Source organism: Diachasma alloeum, unplaced genomic scaffold (genome assembly GCF_001412515.2).
Source record: "Diachasma alloeum isolate Michigan unplaced genomic scaffold, Dall2.0 Dall_scaffold_00180, whole genome shotgun sequence".
NCBI lineage: Eukaryota > Metazoa > Arthropoda > Insecta > Hymenoptera > Braconidae > Diachasma > Diachasma alloeum.
Window position 1 is genome coordinate 702,166 of NW_021680346.1, and position 21,858 is coordinate 724,023.

General features: G+C 40.6%; 2 protein-coding genes across 2 annotated transcripts in view; one reads left to right on the forward strand and one right to left on the reverse strand.

Annotated features, from left to right (window-relative positions):
- LOC107044528 (ankyrin repeat domain-containing protein 49) overlaps positions 1-13,185 on the reverse strand; it is a 40,036-nt gene extending 26,851 nt beyond the window's left edge. Inside the window, exon 1 of the mRNA XM_015266450.2 lies at positions 13,056-13,185. The gene's annotated coding sequence lies outside the window, so the exon portion shown is untranslated. The remainder of the gene's footprint in view (positions 1-13,055) is intronic.
- Positions 1-21,858, forward strand: part of LOC107044453 (PDZ and LIM domain protein Zasp) — a 32,173-nt gene that overhangs the window by 6,668 nt on the left and 3,647 nt on the right. Inside the window, exons 2-13 of the mRNA XM_029126563.1 lie at positions 7,176-7,327; positions 8,377-8,548; positions 8,642-8,781; positions 8,864-8,964; positions 10,002-10,260; positions 11,528-11,713; positions 11,799-11,904; positions 12,723-13,505; positions 13,626-13,679; positions 13,865-13,997; positions 15,131-15,169; positions 16,448-20,624. Of these exons, the coding sequence (XP_028982396.1) occupies positions 7,176-7,327; positions 8,377-8,548; positions 8,642-8,781; positions 8,864-8,964; positions 10,002-10,260; positions 11,528-11,713; positions 11,799-11,904; positions 12,723-13,505; positions 13,626-13,679; positions 13,865-13,997; positions 15,131-15,169; positions 16,448-20,624 (6,302 nt within the window). The remainder of the gene's footprint in view (positions 1-7,175; positions 7,328-8,376; positions 8,549-8,641; positions 8,782-8,863; positions 8,965-10,001; positions 10,261-11,527; positions 11,714-11,798; positions 11,905-12,722; positions 13,506-13,625; positions 13,680-13,864; positions 13,998-15,130; positions 15,170-16,447; positions 20,625-21,858) is intronic.

Here is a 21,858-nt window from a genome sequence, read left to right on the forward strand (position 1 = left end):
TGTTCCTGAATGAAAATTCAATCAAGTTGGGAAATTTCCTTGAATTCTACTTAAAACTTGAAATTTCATAATAATTTTTCTTCTAAATTGGATTTAATGTCACACACGAGATTTTGAAAAATTTTCAACAGTGTATGTGAACTTAAAGTAGCACTTCCTTTCGGCCGGGCTACGCTGTACTTTCGGATATTTTCAGTTTTTTAATTTTTCAACTAAATTGCATGGGAAAAATTTGAAAAAATTCATACCCAGTCAGTATTATTTAAATTAAATTTCGCAAAATATTGATATTTTTCAAACATTTCCCTCTTATAAATAAATAATAAAACTTGTTTGCAAAACGGTGGATTATTTTTTATGAGGTGTCAAAGAAATTCTTGATTTTTTCACATCTAATGAAAAAAAAATCAGATATTAATCTGATTACAATGGAAATGTGGATTTTCACATAAGACACTGGGTTAAATCCTGATTTTTAAACATTTCATCTTTAAAAAACCAAAACGATAATTAAATTGAGAAAAAAATTAGAATTCCGAATCTAATCGAGTTTTCTGCAATTTTTTGTAGTTTTCAATAATCTCTGAATTTACCGTAAGGGTAGAGCTACTTTGAGTCCCACACTCTCTAATTTCTTATAACTCCGTCCATTACATAATAAAAATTAAAGCCGAAATCTATTAATACTTTGGAAACCGCAGCTGGTGAAAAATTCTTCGAAAAATGTTAAACTGACGAGTGACGCACGGTGGAATGACTCTTCACCGAGCGTCACTGATTCTCGGTATGAATGAGTCTTCGACTCCTAGCCCGGATATCCTTCCTTCCGATCCCCCACCCCCGATTTCTCTGAAAATCGAAGAACTCAATCCATTGAAAGCCAAACATAAACATCCATTCAACCGTATCTGCCACCATTACTATTGATAAAAGCTGCTGCACTTGCCCATTACACTGCATTCATATCCTCCTATCGATGGGTCGGCTGTCGTTTTGTAGAATGATCCCAAGGTCCAGTCGGCGGCGACCTTCGCGGAGAGGCTCCTCGTCTCACGTATCTCCGCCTGGGATCCGTGACAACCCTCTTTTCTTCGTCCCCATCTTTCTCTTTCTACGTCTTGTGTTGTATCTACGGAAGAATGTGGCACGGCCGGTCGAATGATCATCATCGCTCTCGTGGATGAATCACGTCATGTGGCTTAAGGATGTCCAAGTGCGTTGGCTTTTCTTTCTCAAGTGAAATGCTTTTCTACTTTTGTAGCCGAACATCGGAGCTTTCGTCTGAGCCCCATTTGACCCCAAGTCTCCGGACATTTTACAATGATTTTATTTATTTAAATTTGTTTAAAAGAAAACGTTTGGAATGTACGCGCATTTTTTATAAATAATTTATAAATAATAAATTTTGCACCACAGAAATTGTTCGTTGGGAGTCGTAACGAATTTATTCATACTCTGAATTTTACCAGAAATTTTCAAGCCTAAAAAAATAAAGTTTTTGAAAGTTTAAACAACTTCAATTATTTATTTAAAAACAATGAATGTTTAAAAAAATTATAATTCTGTGCAAAACGTAATTTTATGATTAAAAATAGTTGAATTTATAGTGTGGTCTGTACTAAACTATAAAAGCTGAATGATTTTATTATGTAAAAGGTGGAGAACATTTTGAAAATTACGGGTATTTTTTATAAATAATGAATTTTCCACCACAAAAATTATTTGTTCGCAGTCGTAACGAATTTATTCATATTCAGAATTTTACTAGAAATCGATTTCACGCCTAAAAAAATTAATGATAAATAATTGAAGTTGTTCAATCATTTATTTATAAACAACGAATGTTTAAAAAATAATAATTATGTGCAAAATGTAATTTTATGATTAAAAATAGTTGAATTTATAGTGCGCTTTGCACCAAACTATAAAAGCTAAATGATTTAATTATGTAAAAGTTACAAAACATTTTGAAGATTACGGTCATTTTCTATAAATAATTGATAAATAATCAATTTTCCACCACAAAAATTATTTACCAGAAATCGATTTCATGCCTAAAAAAATGAGGTTTCCGAAAGTTTAAACAACTTCAATTTATTTAAAAGCAACGAATGTTTAAAAAAATAATAATTTGGTGCAAAATGTAATCTTACGATGAAAAATAATTGAATCTGAATAGTGTCGTCTGTACCAAGCTATAAAAGCTACTTGAATATCCCCAAGAAAATCCCGGAAAATTACCAGGAATTAAATTCCTGAGCTCAATGATCCAAACAGTTCAGCCTGATTTTTGCTTTCTCTTCAATACTCGTTTATCGCCTTCGCATTCCAACTTGTCTAGCTGGTGTCTGCCGTTTCCTCTCATTTTTCTCAGCAGCAGCAGCCAAGTCTATGACATTTAGAATCTCCATAAAAGCACTGGCATGTAACAGAACACGATTACGTTTAAGTCTCCAACGGTGCGCGAGTACTCTGCGCGAAACAATTTCATCCCTTTTAGTCAACAGCAACATGACAATTCAACGTAGCAAAATCAAATCCTACGCAGCATGCACAAGCTTCGGGACAATGGAGGAGGATGTGCGAACGGCCAGTGCATCGCACGCACCGTGCACCAAAATAATTGCACACGAGCCTCCAAGGTCGATACATACACGAGTACAATCGACTGCAGAAGTTTTTACCCCATCATTGGTGCATTAACTCGCTATTGCATTAAAAATCTTCAAATGCACGTGATAAATTCAATCACATTGGGTGCACCCATCGCAGTAATCACAGATCACATTATCGTTTCAACCTTTAAATTTTTCAGTTAAATTGCGCGTTCAAACGTTCGTTATTTATAAGTAAATAATTGAGATTGTTTAAACTTTCGGAAACGCGATTTTTTTAGGCATGCACTTAATTTATATGATTCCCAACGAATGATTTTGTGGTGGACAAGTGATTGTTTATAAATTATTTATAGAAAGTGCTCGTAATTTTAAAAAGTTGCAATTTTTTAATTATTTCGTCAATCTTCCTCCAACATAAACTTTCCCATTTTTTTTCAGATTCATTCTTTATAAATTACTTATAAAAAATACTCTTAATTGTCAAAAATTACAATTTTTAAATGATTTTATCAATCTTCCTCCAAAATAAACTTTCCAATTTTTTTTCAGATTGATTCTTTATAAATTACTTGTAAAAAAATGCTCTTAATTGTCACAGATTACAATTTTTTAATTATTTCATCAATCTTCCTCCAAAGAGAACTTTCCAATTTTTTTTCAGATTGATTCTTTATAAATTACTTATAAAAAATACTCTTAACTGTCATAAATTACAATTTTGAAATGATTTTATCAATCTTCCTCCAAAATAAACTTTCCAATTTTTTTTTTCAGATTGATTCTTTATAAATTACTTATAAAAAATACTCTTAACTGTCATAAATTACAATTTTGAAATGATTTTATCAATCTTCCTCCAAAATAAACTTTCCAATTTTTTTTTTCAGATTGATTCTTTATAAATTACTTATAAAAAATACTCTTAACTGTCATAAATTACAATTTTGAAATGATTTTATCAATCTTCCTCCAAAATAAACTTTCCAATTTTTTTTTTCAGATTGATTCTTTATAAATTACTTATAAAAAATACTCTTAACTGTCAAAAATTACAATTTTTAAATGATTTTATCAATCTTCCTCCAAAATAAACTTTCCAATTTTTTTTTCAGATTGATTCTTTATAAATTACTTATAAAAAATACTCTTAATTGTCAAAAATTACAATTTTTAAATGATTTTATCAATCTTCCTCCAAAATAAACTTTCCAATTTTTTTTCCAGATTCATTCTTTATAAATTACTTATAAAAAAATGCTCTTAATTGTCAAAGATTACAATCTTTTAATTATTTCATCAATCTTCCTCCAAAGAGAACGTTCCATTTTTTTTCATATTGATTCTGCATAAATTATTTATAGAAAATGCTCTTAATTGTCAAAAATTACAATTTTTAAATGATTTCATTAATCTTCCTCCAAAATAAACTTTCCAATTTTTTCCAGATTAAAAAAATTATTTTAACGGTTCAATACCGAGATTTCAATTAAACCCTGGAAAGTTTAAATCATTATAAAATGTTCCGGACATTTTACATAGGGTCAAATGGGCCTCATCTGAAAGCTCTTCGACTCAAAAATTCGAAAAGCATTTCGAAGACAAAACATCCCAACTCCACATCCTGAAATGTTAAAGCCCAAGCAGGACACAGGCTGCGGTAAGCGGATGTAAAAAACCCCCACCAACTCAGTTAAAAAATGAGAGTGAGGAGAACCCACGGGGTCGATACATTCCAGCGTTTGGAAGGTATAGGATGGATCCATCTGTGATAACTCGACCATTGGAATGCGCACCTCGCGTACTCCTCTTGGTATTCTGCCTTTCCCGTACCCCCACATGAGCTTGGTCCTTTGAGATCAGTAGGAGGAGGGGCCAATGGGTATTTTTAGACTGGTCCCCGATTATTTTTAGCCGTTTTCACCGCACGTACACAACCCCTCAGCGAAATTCAGATGCCTTGGTGCACTCAGTGGGGCCCCCCATTTATCAGGGGCCGTATTATTACCGCATATTTGCGGTAAAAGTCGCATTTATTGGGACGAATGGTCCCGAAGGTTTCATTCTGCTCTCTAATTGCCTTAATTCCCCCCCCCCCCTCGCACCCACATTATTTCGTTTCAGTCAAACTCGAGTTCTCTGATGAGAAAAAAGAGATCGAGTTATTTATAAATTATGTGTCCCCTGCAATAATATTTTATCGTCCGGATAAATCTAGTCTCTCCAACATCTCCATTGGCTCTTCACTCTTCAATTCCCCCCTTTCTCGTCAAATTTACTGGGGTACGAGGAACGCGTGATTGTATGAATGAACGCAGTATTCTCCCGCTTTTAATATACTGCATTTAAATATACAACGTCTTGGTAGACATATTCGCCAAGGCTCACTAATACGAACGATCCACGTCCCAGAAGTCAAAAATAGACGGCAACAGTTAGGGAGTCATGTGCCTACCAACGTTAACTATCAATTAAACTTTGAAGTTTCACACCACCTGTTGAAATTTATTTACATCAATTAAAGTAACGGCTTTAGCGGGTGAGACATTTCAGAGGGAAATCTAGCGAATTCGGTAAACAATTCTGAGGTAAATGTACCTGTGCCCGTCTTTGTCCCTGCGCTCGTTCAGATCCTGCCGACTATGACATTTCAATCATTTTGATAGGCCCAAGAGTCTATTAAGAGTGAAGTACGATTGGAGTAATTATTTTAGTCAATAAGAAAAGATATAGACACCAATGCAGAGTGATTTATTGAATAGTAAGAGAGAAAAATCACATTCACATCAACTCGTGCTACGACAGAGTTAATTCTTAAGCCACAAGTTAAGAGACTCACAATTTTAAAACGTTGATATCTCCGTTACAATAGTAAAATGGAATTAAAAATCCCTCGGCTAAGGTTTCGGATAGTTAAAAATTTAATAAAAAGCATAAATTATAGTAATATCCGGATATTTCACTGAAATATTGCCAATTAAAAGAATAGGTACAATGAAAATGGCATTGATCCTACGCTCGTTTTGCACCCGACTGTCAACTGGTAAAGGACTAAACGGATGAAAAAATCATTTAAAGGTTGGACTGTCCAATGGAAATATAATTTTGTGCATCGAGATATTTTTTAATGTTGTTTTATCGCAAAATAGGATACTCACGATGTAATTAGTTCGGATATAACCTTTCCATATCACTCAAATCACGAGACGAGGATAGGGACATGTGTCAAACGAGCATGAGGACAAATGAACGAGCGTAGGGACATGGGACTTTTCACATTTATGGACGATTATTTATTAAAAAATAGTAATTATCATAATTAATATAAATAAATTCCAATTCTGAAGGTTTTATCCTCTGATATGTAATGTAAATCATCGCATCTTCACGCGCATTTCGATAGAAATATTGGACTAATGATGTGTTCACCTTAGCTAGACGAGCGGAGGGTCATTTATCTTATTGCAGTTCAAACTTTCCAAGTTTTGTTGTTTGATTTTCGTGATGAAAAGAAAAGAATAAAATGAAAAACCTTAGAAATTCGAGCCGAGGAAATTCAATAATATGAATAATATGAACATAAATAATATAAATTCAAAAGAATTGTCTCGCGAATTCGCTAGGTTTTTCAGATTAATTTTGAATAGGTCAAAATCCCTCGTAATATTCGAATCGTATTATCTAGAATCGAAACTCGCACCGCATCCGGAATTTCTTCCACACACATTTCTCATTTAGTGTCAAGTTTAAATTTCGACAAATGATTTTTCAAAGTTTCTCCGCGGAAAAAAATTTCTCCCAACTTTCTCGGGCTCACTAATGCAGTCAATTTCTTCCCAGCGATTGCACATCACTTTATAGGTGAAATATAAGTATTTGCAGAGCCGAATGTTAAGAGATATTCCAAAAATAAAATTCTCCGCGAAGAAGCCAGCCCACCGCCAACCCGAGGACTATTAAATCGGTATTTTGACGCAACCGTCTATTTTTCACGTAACGATTTAAGCTTGACTGGCAGTGCAAGCAACTGAAGCGCATTTCAAAAGCCCCATACGACGGGGGCAAGCAAAAAACCCCCGACGAATGTCATAAAACAAATCGGTAAACAAAATAGAAGCAGGAGAATAGCCGTTAAATTTGCATGCATTTAAGAGAGATCGGAATAACGACTGAACGGAAGCATTTTACGGCCACACAGGCGAACGCTCGTATATTCTGGACAATTTGGCAACGTGCCAGAAAACTTAGTCTCCGGGGGTGAGAAATCACGCAAGGAGAATTACGAGAGCAAGCGAAAAGCAAAAAAAAAAGACTTTTGTTTGTGAAGTAACTGAGCGATTTGCGAAAAAAAAAATTAAGGAGTTGAATAAAAACGCTGAGTTTGTTCCGGTCGTTCACCGCAGATCGATCATTGGCTGCCTCGATTCATCATCGCATTGTCCTCAATACAATGGGCGGTTCCATTCCCCCGCGAGGAAAGCGGAAATACAAATGAATAGTTACAAAATGCTATTTTATTTTAAAAAATTGATTTCTGTAATTCACCTATCATTCATTCAGGTAAACAATGGATCACCGGCGGAGGCGGCGGGTCTGCGTGCCGGTGATGCAGTCATCAAAGTAAACAACACGGAAATGTTCAGTCTGAGGCACAAAGACGCCCAGGATGTCATTGTTAGAGCTGGCAACAGCTTCGAAGTGACCGTGCAAAGGTCGGTAAAACACTGTTTGCTGGTTTAATTAAAAATATTTCTATTGAAAAAATTCATGCGTTTTCTGTCAACGATCTATTCGGCGTTATTCAGCCACAACTATATGGATATAGTTAAATTAACTATACTATTAACTATAAACTACAGTTACAGATTCCTACTGTTATTATTTAAAATGATTTCTATGGCTGTAACTATAGCTGTACCTACGGAATTTCAAAAGTTGAAAAACGAAACTATTCTGGACAAACACTAACAAAATAGTAGTGTAAATTTATAAATCATGATGTATATTTTATTTTAATTAATTATTGAAATTTGGGAAATTTCGATAATTAAGGCATCACAACAACAGGGATATACAATGCATTTCAATACTGAGATTCCAATTAAACCCTGCAAAGTTTAAACTATAATTATAAACTATAGTTATAGATTCCTACTGTTATTATTCAAAATGATTTCTATGGCTGTAACTATAGCTGTACCTACGGAATTTCAAAAGTTGAAAAACGAAACTATTCTGGACAAACACTAACAAAATAGTAGTGTAAATTTATAAATCATTATGTATATTTTATTTTAATTAATTATTGAAATTTCGAAAATTTCGATAATTAAGGCATCACAACAACAGGGATATACAATGCATTTCAATACCGACATTCCAATTAAACCCTGCAAAGTTTAAACTATAATTATAAACTATAGTTATAGATTCCTACTGTTATTATTCAAAATGATTTCTATGGCTGTAACTATAGCTGTACCTACGGAATTTCAAAAGTTGAAAAACGAAACTATTCTGGAAAAACACTAACAAAATAGTAGTGTAAATTTATAAATCATGATGTATATTTTATTTTAATTAATTATTGAAATTTGGGAAATTTCGATAATTAACCCATCAAAATAACAGGGATATACAATGCATTTCAAGAATTCCTCGTGCATTCATGAGGAATGAATGTATTTTTCACATAAAAACAACTGTAAGACCCAGTGGAAGTTCTCCTAGCAATTAAAAAATTTGATTATATTTTTCCCAGGGGTGGAAGCACGTGGAGGCCAAGTGTTTCACCTGTTACACCTTCGATTCCGTCGCCACAACCCCATATGCCTGTCGGCAATATTTCCCCCGTTACGAAGACATCACTCGCCGCGAAAAAGCCGGAGGGACCGCTCATTGGTAGTGGCCACAACTTCAGTCCAAAACCTTTTGTGAGACATAAAACCTCTTTTTTCCCTACAATGCGTCACCCCGTTGATCACTTGAATCCCGTTTCTTGATACAAATAATCAATATTCTAACAGTTGAATGGAAGCAGTGACGCTGGAGCCATAAAATCAATCGTAAACAAGCAGTACAACAGCCCAGTTGGCATCTACAGCGAGCAGACAATAGCCGAGACTCTTTCAGCGCAAGCTGAAGTGTTGGCAGGTGGTGTGCTTGGGTAAGTCAAATAAATTAGCATGGCAAAATGTTATTCAAGCCCCCGCAGAATGTTGAATGCCGTAGCTATAATTTTTTTACAGTGTAAACTTCAAGAAAAATGAGAAAAACTACAATGCACAGAACAGCGAGGTATTCAAAATGGTACAGGAGGCCGACAAGGAGCCGAGGAGTCCCGAGCCTGGTGAGTATTTATTTTATACTAGGGGGTTACGCCCCTTGCTCGCTTCGCTCGCTAATACGATCCTTATATGACCCCCGTATGAGCCCTTGCGACCCTTAATCTGACCCTTAATTTTGGAGTCTTAATTTCGAGTACCAAATTTTCATGTCCAGAAGTCGATTTGGATTTTCATTTTGACCCTTATTTTGACCCTTAGTTTCTGCCCCTATGACCCTTATTTAGACCCTTAATCTGACCCTTGTGACCTTTATTTAGACCTTTAATCTGACCCTTATTTTGACCCTGATAACCTTTAGTTTCTGACCCTTGATTTTTTATTCCTATGACCCTTACTTGGATCCTTGCGACCCTTAATCTGACCCATTAGGCCCTTTTGACCCTTTTGACCCCCAATTTTGGAGTTTTAATTTCAAATACCAAATTTTCATCGCAAGAAGTCGATTAAGATTTTTATATAATAATACAGAGAGAGATGAATTTGCATGAATAAAAGAGTTCCCACCACTTGCACGTTTATCCTCGTATCCGATAATAAAAAATATGAAAAAATCAAATAATGAAAAACTACATTAGCCGAGCCAGTGCAAACTAGTGGCGTAGTGACGCCATCCTCCCCAGCTTTGGCTGGATTGAGGTCGGTGTCCGCCCCAGAGACGAAGCCCCAGCCAACGACACCACAGACTAGCCTCCCACCTGGTCAAAATATTTGCGCCGAGTGTGAGAGACTCATCGTGTAAGAATTCACATTTTCCATGATTAACTGTGGAAACAATTGAACAATGTTTGACTCGGGGTGATAGCGTAATGGGCCAGCGGCGCATTCAATAATTCATATGAATGCATGAATATTATTTTCAGCAAAGGAGAATATGTAAAATGTATTTTTAGCCAAATTGAGAGGCCCCTGGTCTCCGATGATTCACGCAATCGTGAATCCGATGAATAACAAAGTCTGTAACAACCGAATTTGGCTAAACATAATTGATCTGTCAATGACATTATTGACCCAGGGATTTTTCACTGATGAATTGTCACAGTTCCTTCCCGCACGGAGTTTTACTCGTCTGTGAGCAAGGCTATTGGCGGCCATGCAACCTCACCACGCTCGCCAACCCCCATTGGCCGTGCAATGGGCTACAGTCATCCAGCCCTATCAATCGCCTCATCACATCGTGATGACGGCCATTCCAACGACGAACAGCTTCGTCTTGAGCAGTCATCGCGAGCCTCATCGACGTCAGACAAACGCGAGACATACGAGACGACTTTTTGCCACGGCTGCGACTGCCGAATTGTGTAATTATACGAGCACACTGATAGAATGATTCATTTATTCCAAACGAGATTCGTTAACTATTAACGAACGGCAGATTTGAAAGGGACCAAAAATAAATATTCGTTAACCCTCGATCACTCGCTCAATGAGCGCCCGTTTTCATTTTTTTATATTTCCGCGTGTTTATCGACGCTTAAAAATTCAAAAAAAAAATTAGAGTTCCTAGTTCAATCCTTTCATTAAGCGTGTCCGTTTGTTCTTGGAAAATTTGTTGAGTTAAAAACTTGAAAAGAAACGTCGAACGGACGGAAAAACGGCGCCGCGCCGCCCTGTGCGATCGCTCGAGCGGCGGCGTTGCTGCATTCACTGCCGCACTTGAAATGCGCGCACGGCGGTAAGCGCCAAGATGGCAACAGCGCGTTCGGCTCAACGCATCGGCGCTGCGCTAACCACGCGACGGATGAAGACGGCGTCCCGGCGCGAGTGATCGCGGGTTAATAGTTAACGAATGGTTCAATCGAAAGGTGAAAATCGAGTCAAACAAGACTCCTCCAATACGCATTCGTTAACTATTACCGAATCAACATTGGGTGGGATCGAATACACCCGTCAACCAAATTCATTTGTTAACAATAACTAATCCTTTCTATCAGTGCAGCAAAAAATTCTTCCCTTCAATGAGCTTTCGAATGACTCAGTATCTATTATTACTGCTCATTGTGTTTAGCTTTCGATGGAGTCAATATTTACCACATCTCCTCTTTTATTTTTCTGTTACTTTATTCTCATGACTTTTCAATTACTTTCCTCTCTCCTACGCATATGCAGCCAGTTGGCTGCTCACCACTGACTCATCATCAATATTTTTCATCGCTTCTTTCTTTCATACTTTACTCGATGTTGTATTTTTTTTTGTACTCTCAGCTCAAGATGATTCTCAACGGAATAGAAAAAGCGCTTTTTTGTTTCGTTCTTTCGAAATTTCAGCAACAATGACTTCACTGTTACCGACTCTTGAAGGAAACTACATATTCATTCTTTCCTTTTCATACTCATGAATTTTTACATATTTTTCATGCTGAATGCCATTTGAATGCGTCACTGGCCTTGTCGCCTGTTATCAATGTTGTACGTAGATTTTTGTTGATATTTTAATGGTATTTACAAAGCAGCCATTGGATAAAACGTTGTTCATTGCTTCGTACTTGTTTTTTTTTTCGTTCAGCGAATTTGAAACGTAAAAAACTTGCACCCATTTGTGACTCATTTAAATATCTGATGATACAGTGGAGTCTTTGTGAGGATCAAGGAGAAGAATCTTCACGTTGAGTGCTTCAAGTGTTCAACGTGCGGCACTTCGTTGAAGAACGTGGGGTACTACAACATTAATAATAAGTTGTACTGTGACATACATGCAAAACTCGTCGCCAGACAACAGGCACCAGCTGGATATGTACCAATTACAGTGCCACCGTAAGTTTTAAGACGCATAAAAAAATAGTACTAATCAAACGAGAGATTTATTTCGTCGTTTGTGAACTTGATGAAATTATTTCAGAGGTGGAAAGGCCCCCGCCGGAACCATTTCCGCAGCCCTAGGAAATTTGACTTGTCCAAAGTCTCCACCACTGAACAATGGCACCACCGTGGCACCTGCACTCTCGGTAAATAAATGACGAAAATCGTAATGAAAAGTGATTTGTGCTTTCGAGAGTAAACAAGTGGACAGTGGCATTTTTTATAAATGAGTACAGTAATTGTTGCTAATAAATTAGCAATTGCTTCCGAATGGGTTCTCTCTTTGAAATTTGAAAAACAATAGAATAATCTATAATTTAAATTTTCAATTGACTGCGAATTAAATTATTGGCAATATGGAATTGTCAATTGACACTTGAGTAAATATTTCTAAAATTCATGAAAGGAATTTCGATTAGCCAAATAATCGTCAATTTTCCGAACTCAATTATTGGTTGATAAAGTCATTCGCAATTTGAATATTTAATTGACGATTAATTCAATAATTTAAAAATTGAGGAGCAATATTAATAATTGACTGATTCAAAATTTAATTTAAAATTTATGATTAAGCCGATGTCTGTTGAAAAATTTTTAGTTATTTTTTTGAAAAAAATTCAATTTTTTCGGCTGTACGAAAAATTAAACTTCAATTGGTGTCAATGAATGCAGCATATTAAAGTCTATATTCATGAAATTCGATTGATCCTTTACAAGAAAATTTCAAGAAAAAATGAAGACATCATCTAAAAATCGCATATTCGTACTTTTTAGACCAAATTAATTATCCTACCACAAAAAATTTAAAACTTAAATTTCAACAATTGCAAAGTTTCCATTCGAAAGCAAAAAACGGATATAACAATAAAACTTGATGAACAAATTAATCTTGAAGCTTCAACCAGCCTAAATTACTGCATTTTTAACCCAAGTGTGTGGTTTTCGCGACTAATATGAATTCCAGACAATCTGTCGCCCAACCTCGGACCACGGTAAGCCAGCGAGAAGCTACTACCGCCCAAGTGAATTTACACCCACAAACGGTCACGCAAACGGCTGCATCGAGAAGGACATATTCGACGAGAAGACCTTCACAAGCACAATAACAATTAGAACAGGAAGCGAGGTTGTAAGCAAGGAAGAGTGCCCCGATAACAATCGAATAAAAACTAACAAAAGACCCACTGTGACGAGTAAGATTCCGGCATTGCGAATCGAAGAGAACAAATCGCCACCACTAGTTTTCGATCCTGTTATAAACGATGGGAAGAGTGAAAAAGCTGTTGTTGGTACTTACGCCATTCCCAGATACCCCATCACTAACAATCCCACCAAGTCTCGAGTCCAAATAACCACCGTAAAAAGACAAAATGACGTGAAAAAGCCTGAGAACCCAACCAGCAGAGACAAGACCGACTTTTCAAAGACTGACATGGACCCAATGGATTACAACACCTACTTGACCAATCACAAGCAAAAATTCAGCCAAGTTATATCGGCGATGATAAATGGTGAGGACAATAACAACAGGACAATGTCAAAGTACACAAATAACGACACGCGACTGAAGAATGAGATCAATCACTCATTTCCGATAAACTTCCACACGTCCTCGAGCTCCCTAGCCACCTTCCTCCTAGCACATCGCACCACTCACCCTGAAACCCTGCCAGCATCACCAACAACGCCCCCAGACTCGTCATCCTCGTCGATATCTTCGTCTCCAATACCACCAATCACCACAAGGGTGCGACCAATGTTTCACTTATCTATTCTTAATTGCATGATTAATTTTGCTATTCGGTGTTTCGTCAGTTTGGCTAATTGTGGCTTGATATAAGCATGTGATTGTTGTGTCGTGTTGCAGACCAATCACTTTGGCATTCCGCCCATCGATACACCCAGTTTTCATCCAGTACAGGTAATGCTCCCGTGCGTCTAACGTCTCGAGTTTGTTCCCTCGTTGTTGTTTTTTCGAATAAATCTCTTCGTTATTTTCGTTTTGCCTTCACCGAGGCTCGAACACGAGAGTAAAAAACAATAAGTTCTTTATGTTTATTGGAATGAAGTGGTATTAATAGGGAATTGTATTTCCACTTGTCGCAGACACCGTCGAGTAATATCGGAGGTCCCAAGCCCTTCAGCGGATCCAGGGTAGCTCCACCAAACTTCTCGTCGCCTCCAGTCTCCAACTCCGCAGTCAACAATTTCAATCGTCCTCAGAGTCAGACAGTCACTGGTGAGTTTATCACATTTTTAAAGCCGTTATAATCAGTGTAAATATCATGAGACGTGAAATTTTCATCGCTACGAGAAAATATGAATTATTATTTAAGGTGTGCGGGGGGTCGACCGATTCTTTTCATTTGAGGGCATTGAAAAGGTTCCTCTTCCACTTTTGGATCTGAGCACTTTTTTTCGATTTTCGTCATAAAAATGTGTAGAAAAAAACCCAAACTAATATCCAAATTTTTCCGTTTTCGAATTTCGACGAAAGATGCAATGAACGCAGTTCTCCATAATTGCAATGAAAAATAAATTTCTAATATCTGAAACATATTTTCTTGAGAGAAGTAAATTATTTTCAACGGCTTGAATCTCAGAATGTGCGCACTTCACGGAACTAGAATAAATTTTCATTCATCACTATTGTTCCGCGTTACGTCATGAATATTTTACAATTGCAATGTTGAAAGTGCATAATGAAAAAATCATGAAAACAATGAAGACTAGAAGATTGACGATTCTTCTACGCGATTTAAGTAAGTTCATTTGCGACAAAATCATACTTGAGTACAAGAATATTTTAAAGCATGAGGCCTTTCTAAGGTCATGTGAGTTGAGATGCCTGAGAGAATTAAGCAATTGAAGAAAATTGACTTGTCTCAAGAAAATATGTTTCAGATATTAGAAATTTTTTTCGCAGTGTGGGAATATTTCCTTTCGCACTTTTTATTATTTTGAATCCTGCATTTTTAAAGACTAAATTAACCCATTTACCAATTCTAAAATACGGGAACGAAAATCGATCTTCCCTCGTACATGTTGAATAGGAAACAAAAGGAAAAGACTTTGAACAATTGTAAAAAAGAATATCCGCCACGGAAATCAGTAGTAACAGACCAAAGGAGAAAAAGGTCAGACCAGAACAAAAATTGATCACTTTTGAAATTTTGAATTTTCTAATTCAAAAAGCATTTTCTTCAATACCCTAGAAGGAAACGGGTCGGTCATGGGACACCCTCTACACCATCGTTTTGAGAAAGTAGAACAATCGAGACAATCTTGATTCTTCGTTACGATCTCACAACGACTCATGATCACATTCGACAAAGAGTCCGTTATTGTTAAACTGGGCTTCTGTGTGATTAGGTCGTTACTCTGGCCTGCCAAAAGGTTTTCCCTTGAGAGGTACGAGTAGATTAATCGCTTAGCAAATGAAAGTGTTAAAATCCCAAGCACATCATCATCACCATCATCATCATCATTCTAATAATTTTATTGAGAAAAAGTGAATTCAACGTTTCACTTCCGGTTATTATTTCGTGAACGAAGCGACGCCAGGCACGAAGGCGTAGCGAGCTGCTGCTCGGTGGCCCTTACAGCAGACCCGATTATTTATTTACTCTCAAATAAGGACTGATAATATCCTGCAAGCCACTGATCAATGATCAACGAGTTACCTATCTTCTTCGCATAATGCAACAGTCTTTTTCTTATCTTTTTTTTTCAGCAGCTCCGTCTTTCAACCCCAAACCCCGACCCTTCTCCCTAACCCTTGCATGAGCGTCTCAGGCAGCTCTCAACGCGATCTCGTCGTCCTCGTTGCATCTGCGCATCTATCACGAAGGCCCAAAGTCCTCATCTCGGCAATTTTTCTCACTTCATCATCTCTATTTTGAATTCTCTAAATTACTCTGTCTCAAATTTTTATTTTTTTGCGTGTAATTACGTGATATTGAGAAAATAAATCATCATTATGTGGTCGTCGAATACATTTGGATTAGGCTTATTTCATTCTTTTTGCATTTTTTTTTCATTCTGCGGTGTGTCAGGCGTTTGCCAAGAGGACGTCAGTTTCATCTCAACGACATTGACCATTCGCTTACAATTAACAGCGGTTTTTTCTTGTCAGTACAGTGACTCAGAGTGATTGAACGCCGCATTCGTAAAAGATCTAATTGCTGAAGTATTTTTCTAGAATTTATGGTGATTTTATTCAGCGAGAATAGATTTTTTAACATACAGTAGACTCCCGGTGTACGGTGGATACTCCCTGTGACTTCGCTTCTCTAATATTTCAGTTGGAGAAGTTGATTTCCCCCTCCAGTTACAATCTGAGGGGCCCCTCTGCGCGACGGGAATGCGCGGTAGGGCTCCCGGCGATGCGGAATGACTGGAACAGACTCTCTCTCTCTCTCTCTCTCTCTCTCTGTTCCTCTTTATCCTCAGTCAATCGATTGATTATTAAAAAAGTCAATTAATTGTGTATTGAAATGTTGACGTAATAATTAAAATTATTTAACAAACCGTTAAATTCAATGAAACAATAATTAAATCCTCAGTATTTTCATGTTATTCGCGCATCCTCTGAATTTGCTTCCCCCATCCCCACGAGCGCGTCTATAACGGGAGTCTACTATACTACAAACAATGACATTAATGTTTAAAACAATTTAATGATGATGTGATTCATAGATTTTAAGCTTTACCGCTTGTCCCACAGCTTACTCACCAAGTATCTTTATTTTTCTCTCTTCACCCGCACTAATTGCCTCAATCAATCGCAAATACTAATGCGCCCTCAAAAAATCGACTTGTGTTCTTGTGACTTGCATTCTCTGCATACTCGCCAATTAATCCCCTCGTCCCCCCATTCCTTTGAAAAACAAAACAAACAACCAAACAAAAAACCTCACCAATCACCATCAAAAGAATCTTACTCGGAGTGTAATTACTACGAGGAGGTGATAGAGGAGCCGCGCTCTCGTCAGGAAGAGCACTCAAGGCCGCCTTCCTCGGTGAAGGGCAAAACGTTAAATTGGCCACCAGCGAAATCGCTGGAGGACGTGACATATCCAACAGCGAGTCCCATCTGGATTGATCCAAATCCAGTGCTCCACCGTCAGCCCCGCCAGAACGTGCGTGAAAAACGCGTTTGCCTTCAGGAGGCCTGTTGCCGGAGTCAAAGCGTCAGTCGTAACGAGGACTGCGAGTACGAGAGGGAATTGGCCTGCTGGGGAGAGGACAACATGGACAAGGCAAACAGCAATGCCCCTTTTTATCGAAAAACGGAGAGCTGCATGGAGACGCGCCGAGAATGTCGAGCCTCGAGTCTGCCGCGTCCCGAGTCAGCCGAGGGATCGAGAAGATCGTTGACACCGACGAGGATTAATCAGCCAACACCAAAACCTTGGACTGCGACGGTCAGCAGTGGTGCCTACAGCCACGTAGAAGCTCCTCAAGTACCGGATCCACCGGTTTGTAAAGTCTGCACCTGCAGAATTGTTTGCGAAAAAACATCTGGGCCGTCCGGTGCCGAGCACGAGCAAGAGCATCATTATCATAAAGTGGTTTGTGATCTCTGCAAACCGCCGACTCCTGAACCAGAGCCGCAACCAATCTGTCTGTACGAGCAAGAAGCTGAAGAGGTTCAGGAGGTCGTCGAGGAAACGGAAAACGAGACGATAGACCTGTCGAAGCTAGTTCCCGAGGACGTGGCGATCTGCCCCAAGGGTGTGGAGAGCCAGCACAATATGTACACTGAGACCATGGAGAAGGACGAGGGAAACCTTCACATCAAGAAGACAACGATCTACGAGAAGACAGTTGAAGTCGTAACTCCAGAGCGCGGCATGTCGCCAGCGCCGGATTCAGACGCGGGGAGACAATCAGCGACATCAATGGCGGATCGCGAGGTCGCGGGATTTTCCGGTCGGCAGGAGTGCGTTCAAGCGGCGAGTGTCATCACCTCGGCGATCAACACGAATCGCCAGCTCGATGAACTTCGAAAACAGGAGGACGAGCGACGAAGGATTTACGAGGAGGAATGCAGACGCGAGGAGGAGAGGATCAGAAGAGAAGCGGAGGAGGAGAAGTGTCGGGAGGAGAACCGTTTGAGGATCTTACGAGAAGAGAAGGAAGCCAAAGCCAGAAGAATAGAAGAATCGAGAAAGCAGACTGAAAAGTGCTGTCGTCTCGAAGAGGAGGAGCGCAAGCACGTCAGCTTCTCCGAGAAGTCTAGACACGAAGACGTGCAACAGCCGATCAAGTCCTGGCAAGAGCAGCAGTACATGCGAGAGGAGAGGAACGACGCAGACAGCAGCATGAGGTCTCAAGAGTGTTACCGATCTGTTAAAAAACAGGTGCAGGTTCAGGACAGCTACAATCAGATCGAAGAGGAGCAGCGTCAGTGCTTACGGGAGCAAGTGGAGATTCACAAGTCTCTCCGTCAGCAGCAGCCGATTTCTGAGCGTCAGCCGTCGCTCCAAGAGCGCCGCCTTCAGAAACGATTCCGACCGCAGTCAGCTGAGGAAATGGCTGCCCTGCAGGAGCCAGTTTGCCAGCGGAAACACGTGCAATTCGTCACGGATTCCGATGCCGGTATTCGTCAGCTGCCCCAGTCGACGGTGAAGAATACCACGCCGAAGGAGTACAAAACCCCAATGTGCGATGCCCTGACGACAGCGCCCGCGAGGTCGTACTCGCCGTTCCACCCCGGGGTTGGCAAAACGGAGGAACTGAAGCATTACTCAACGGAGATTCGGTATCAGGAGATTTCTCATCAGGCACCGCCGCCACAGCAGGAGTACTACAAGGGCCCTTACGAAAGGCCCGTCTCGCCCTTCACTGACGCCCTCATCATCGCCCCAGATCGTCCTTACACCCCCTTGGGGGAAGAGGTCAAGGGTGTCTTTCCCGTTGACAAGCCAGACGCGGCTCGTCCTTACACTCCGATAAACCAGCAGCAGGAGGGCTACTGTCACCCTGCGGAGATCCTCTACACCGATTCCTCGACTCGGCAATCAAGAACTAGAGAGAGAAGCCTGAGAAAAGTGGAGGGTCCCAGACCTCTGCCCACGCCCCCGCCAGATTACAGACTGAGGGACTCCTCGATCTCCCCCGCGAGGTCCCTCTCGCGTCCGACAACCCCGGCAGAATGTAAAGTCAGGTCTGGCGGCCTCAAGAAACCTGACACAATTCCGTTCTATCAGAAGCATCTGGTGGCGGTCGAGCAGGAAGCTGTCGCCAGTACTCCATACGTCCCGAGTAGATCGCCAACTCCCCACAGAAAATCGCCAGCTCCCGGACCCCCAGATCCTCCCGCGTACTACACCCGAGCGCAAGCTCCGAGGATCCGCGATCCCCCCCAGCAATCCTGTCAAAGGAGCGCTCAGCAGCTTCCTCCGTACTCAGGACCGTACGAAAAAGTATCTTATCATATGGAGGAAGATACGCCTCAGGGCCACAGATCCTCCGACTTCGTGGGAACCCGTTCGTCTTATCATCAGGAATCATCGGGCAATGAGTCCTACTCCTGCCAGTATCAACGTCGAGAAGAGGAGAAGAGAGTGGAGAAGACTTCATGTCAGGAAAAGCGGATTGAGGAGAGACGATGCTACCAGGAGACCTCGGAGGACGAGGGAGAGACCTGCGGCATCTCCAAAATCTCGCGTACCCAGCCGTCCCTGCCGTGTCCGATAAGCCACTCCGCAATATCCGATCGCATTCAGAGGACCGGAGTGAAAGTCCTGCCGACGCCTGCCGTGAACACCAGCTCCCAGATTTCAGAGACTCGTAGAATTTGCCATCAGGAACGCAACACGAGTTCCTACAGTTCTCAGAAACAAGAGAGCACCTGCGCGAATACTGGAGTGACTGTCCTCCCGTGTAGAGCGATCACAGACACGGGTGCCAGCAGAGCTGGAGTAGTGATCGTCCCCTGCGAGGGGGCTGAAACCTCCCAGACGTGTCCGCGAGCCGGAATCTGCGTTACTCCGACTCCGGACAGATCCGGTTTGTGCGTCTCGCCCGCTTTGCACGGCAGATCAGCCGCCAAGTGCACTGGGGAGAAAGGGATTCGCTCTGGTGGGTCCGAGATCGATATCGGAAATTGTCCGGCGTCCGGAGTCCGCGTGGGCACTTGCACCGACGGATCGGTCTGCGTGGCTCCCTGCAAAGTGCCGGGATTCGCTCCTGTCTCCTGCCCGAAGCCAGCGCAGAAGCCGAAGTGTCCGCTGAGCAAACCCGTTCCCTTCCCTCACATACCTCTCCCCGACGAGCCACAAGTCGAGCCCTGCGATGTGTGTCCGCTTAAAAAGCAGCAAGAAAGCTTTCCGCCAATAAAACAACAACAACAGCAGCAGCCTCGCACAACTCTCAGCCAGCAGCTTACATGCATGACTGTAAAACGCGACAAACAAGTTGTTCATTTGTTCAAATCCCAAGCAGAAGCCTCGGAGCAGTGTGACGATGGCCTCCATTGCGAGCCCCGTGAGCCGCAAAAGAACAGCTGCTCTGACGGCCTCCATTGCGAGCCGCGTAAGAACAGCTGCTCTGACGGCCTCCATTGCGAGCCGCGTAAGAACACTTGCTCCGATGGCAAACACTGCGAACCCGAGACATATCGACCTGAACCAACCCTATCGCGCGCACCCTATGCCCCCCAACCATTTAGTAAAACCCAGAACTTAGTAGACCCACCAAATTTGTCGTCCCAACCGGATTTAGGTAGCGGTGTCGGTGGAATTGGGCCACAGGGTAGAAAGTTCGCCGGAAGCTCAGCCCCCAAGCGTGGAAAGGGAATTCTCAATCAGGCCGCAACTGGACGCCAGCCCGTATGTGGACATTGTCAGGCATACGTCAGGTAGACAGGCTTGCCGAGTTTTTCTGCCTGTTGATGTATTGTGTGTGCATGGTTTTTGTGTGGGCTTTTCTTTTCTTTCCTCAGGAACTCTCATGTTTTTGTGTTTTTCATCACTTGTACGTAAAGTAAGATTTTACGCACGCTACGCGCAAAATGCCACTTTCCGCACATCGTGATGAAATATAGGGTTCGACACTCGTAAGAAAAGTGTTCCTTGACCCTTAGAAGAGAAACACTCGCACGGTGGCGAGCGCTGTACACTTCTCACGGGTCAAAAACCACTTTCATCGCTTGTACGTAAAGTGAGATTTTATACCCGCTACGCACGAAATGCCATTTTCCACACATCGTGAGAAAACATAGGGTTCGACACTTGTAAGAAGTGTTCCTTGACCCTTAGAATGGAAGCACTCGCCGTCGGCGAGCGCTGTACACCCCCCACGGGTCAAAAAACACTTTTTCATCACTTGTACGTAAAATGAAATTTTGCGCGCGCTCCGCGCAAAATGCCACTTTCCACACATTGTGAGAAAACATAGGGTTCGACACTTGTAGGAAAAGTGTTCCTTGACCCTTAGAATGGAAGCACTCGCCGTCGGCGAGCGCTGTACACCTCCCACGGGTCAAAAAACACTTTTTCATCACTTGTACGTAAAATGAAATTTTGCGCGCGCTCCGCGCAAAATGCCGCTGTCCACACATTGTAATAAAACATAGGGTTGGACACTCGTAAGAAAAATGTGCTTTAACCCTTGGAAGAGTAGCACTCGCCTTCGGCGAGTAAAACAGGCGCTTTACGCGCACTAAACTGTTTCGAAAAGTGAACTTTTCAGGCAGGTATCACAAAATAGTATATTTCGAGCCGAAGGCGAGTGATATAATCCCACGAGCTAAAAAACATATTTTCACGAGTTACGAACAAATTTTTCATCACAATGTGGCGGAAATTGGACTTTTAGGCACGCGGAGCGTGCCGAAAAGTTCATTTTTCGTCACAGCCTGATGAAAATTACTTTTACGGACCCGTATCAAAATATACTATTTGCTTCTGAATAGATGTGCGCTTTTTAGAGGGTGTCTGTCTTTCTGTATGCAAAATTGTCATGACATCTCAATTGAAGTAGAAGAGAATAGTGAAATAAGAATTTAAAAAAGAGAACCCACTCGAAAGCAAATTGCTAATTTATCTCATTTCCAAAAAATGCAATTGTCCACTTGCATTATTTTATCATCA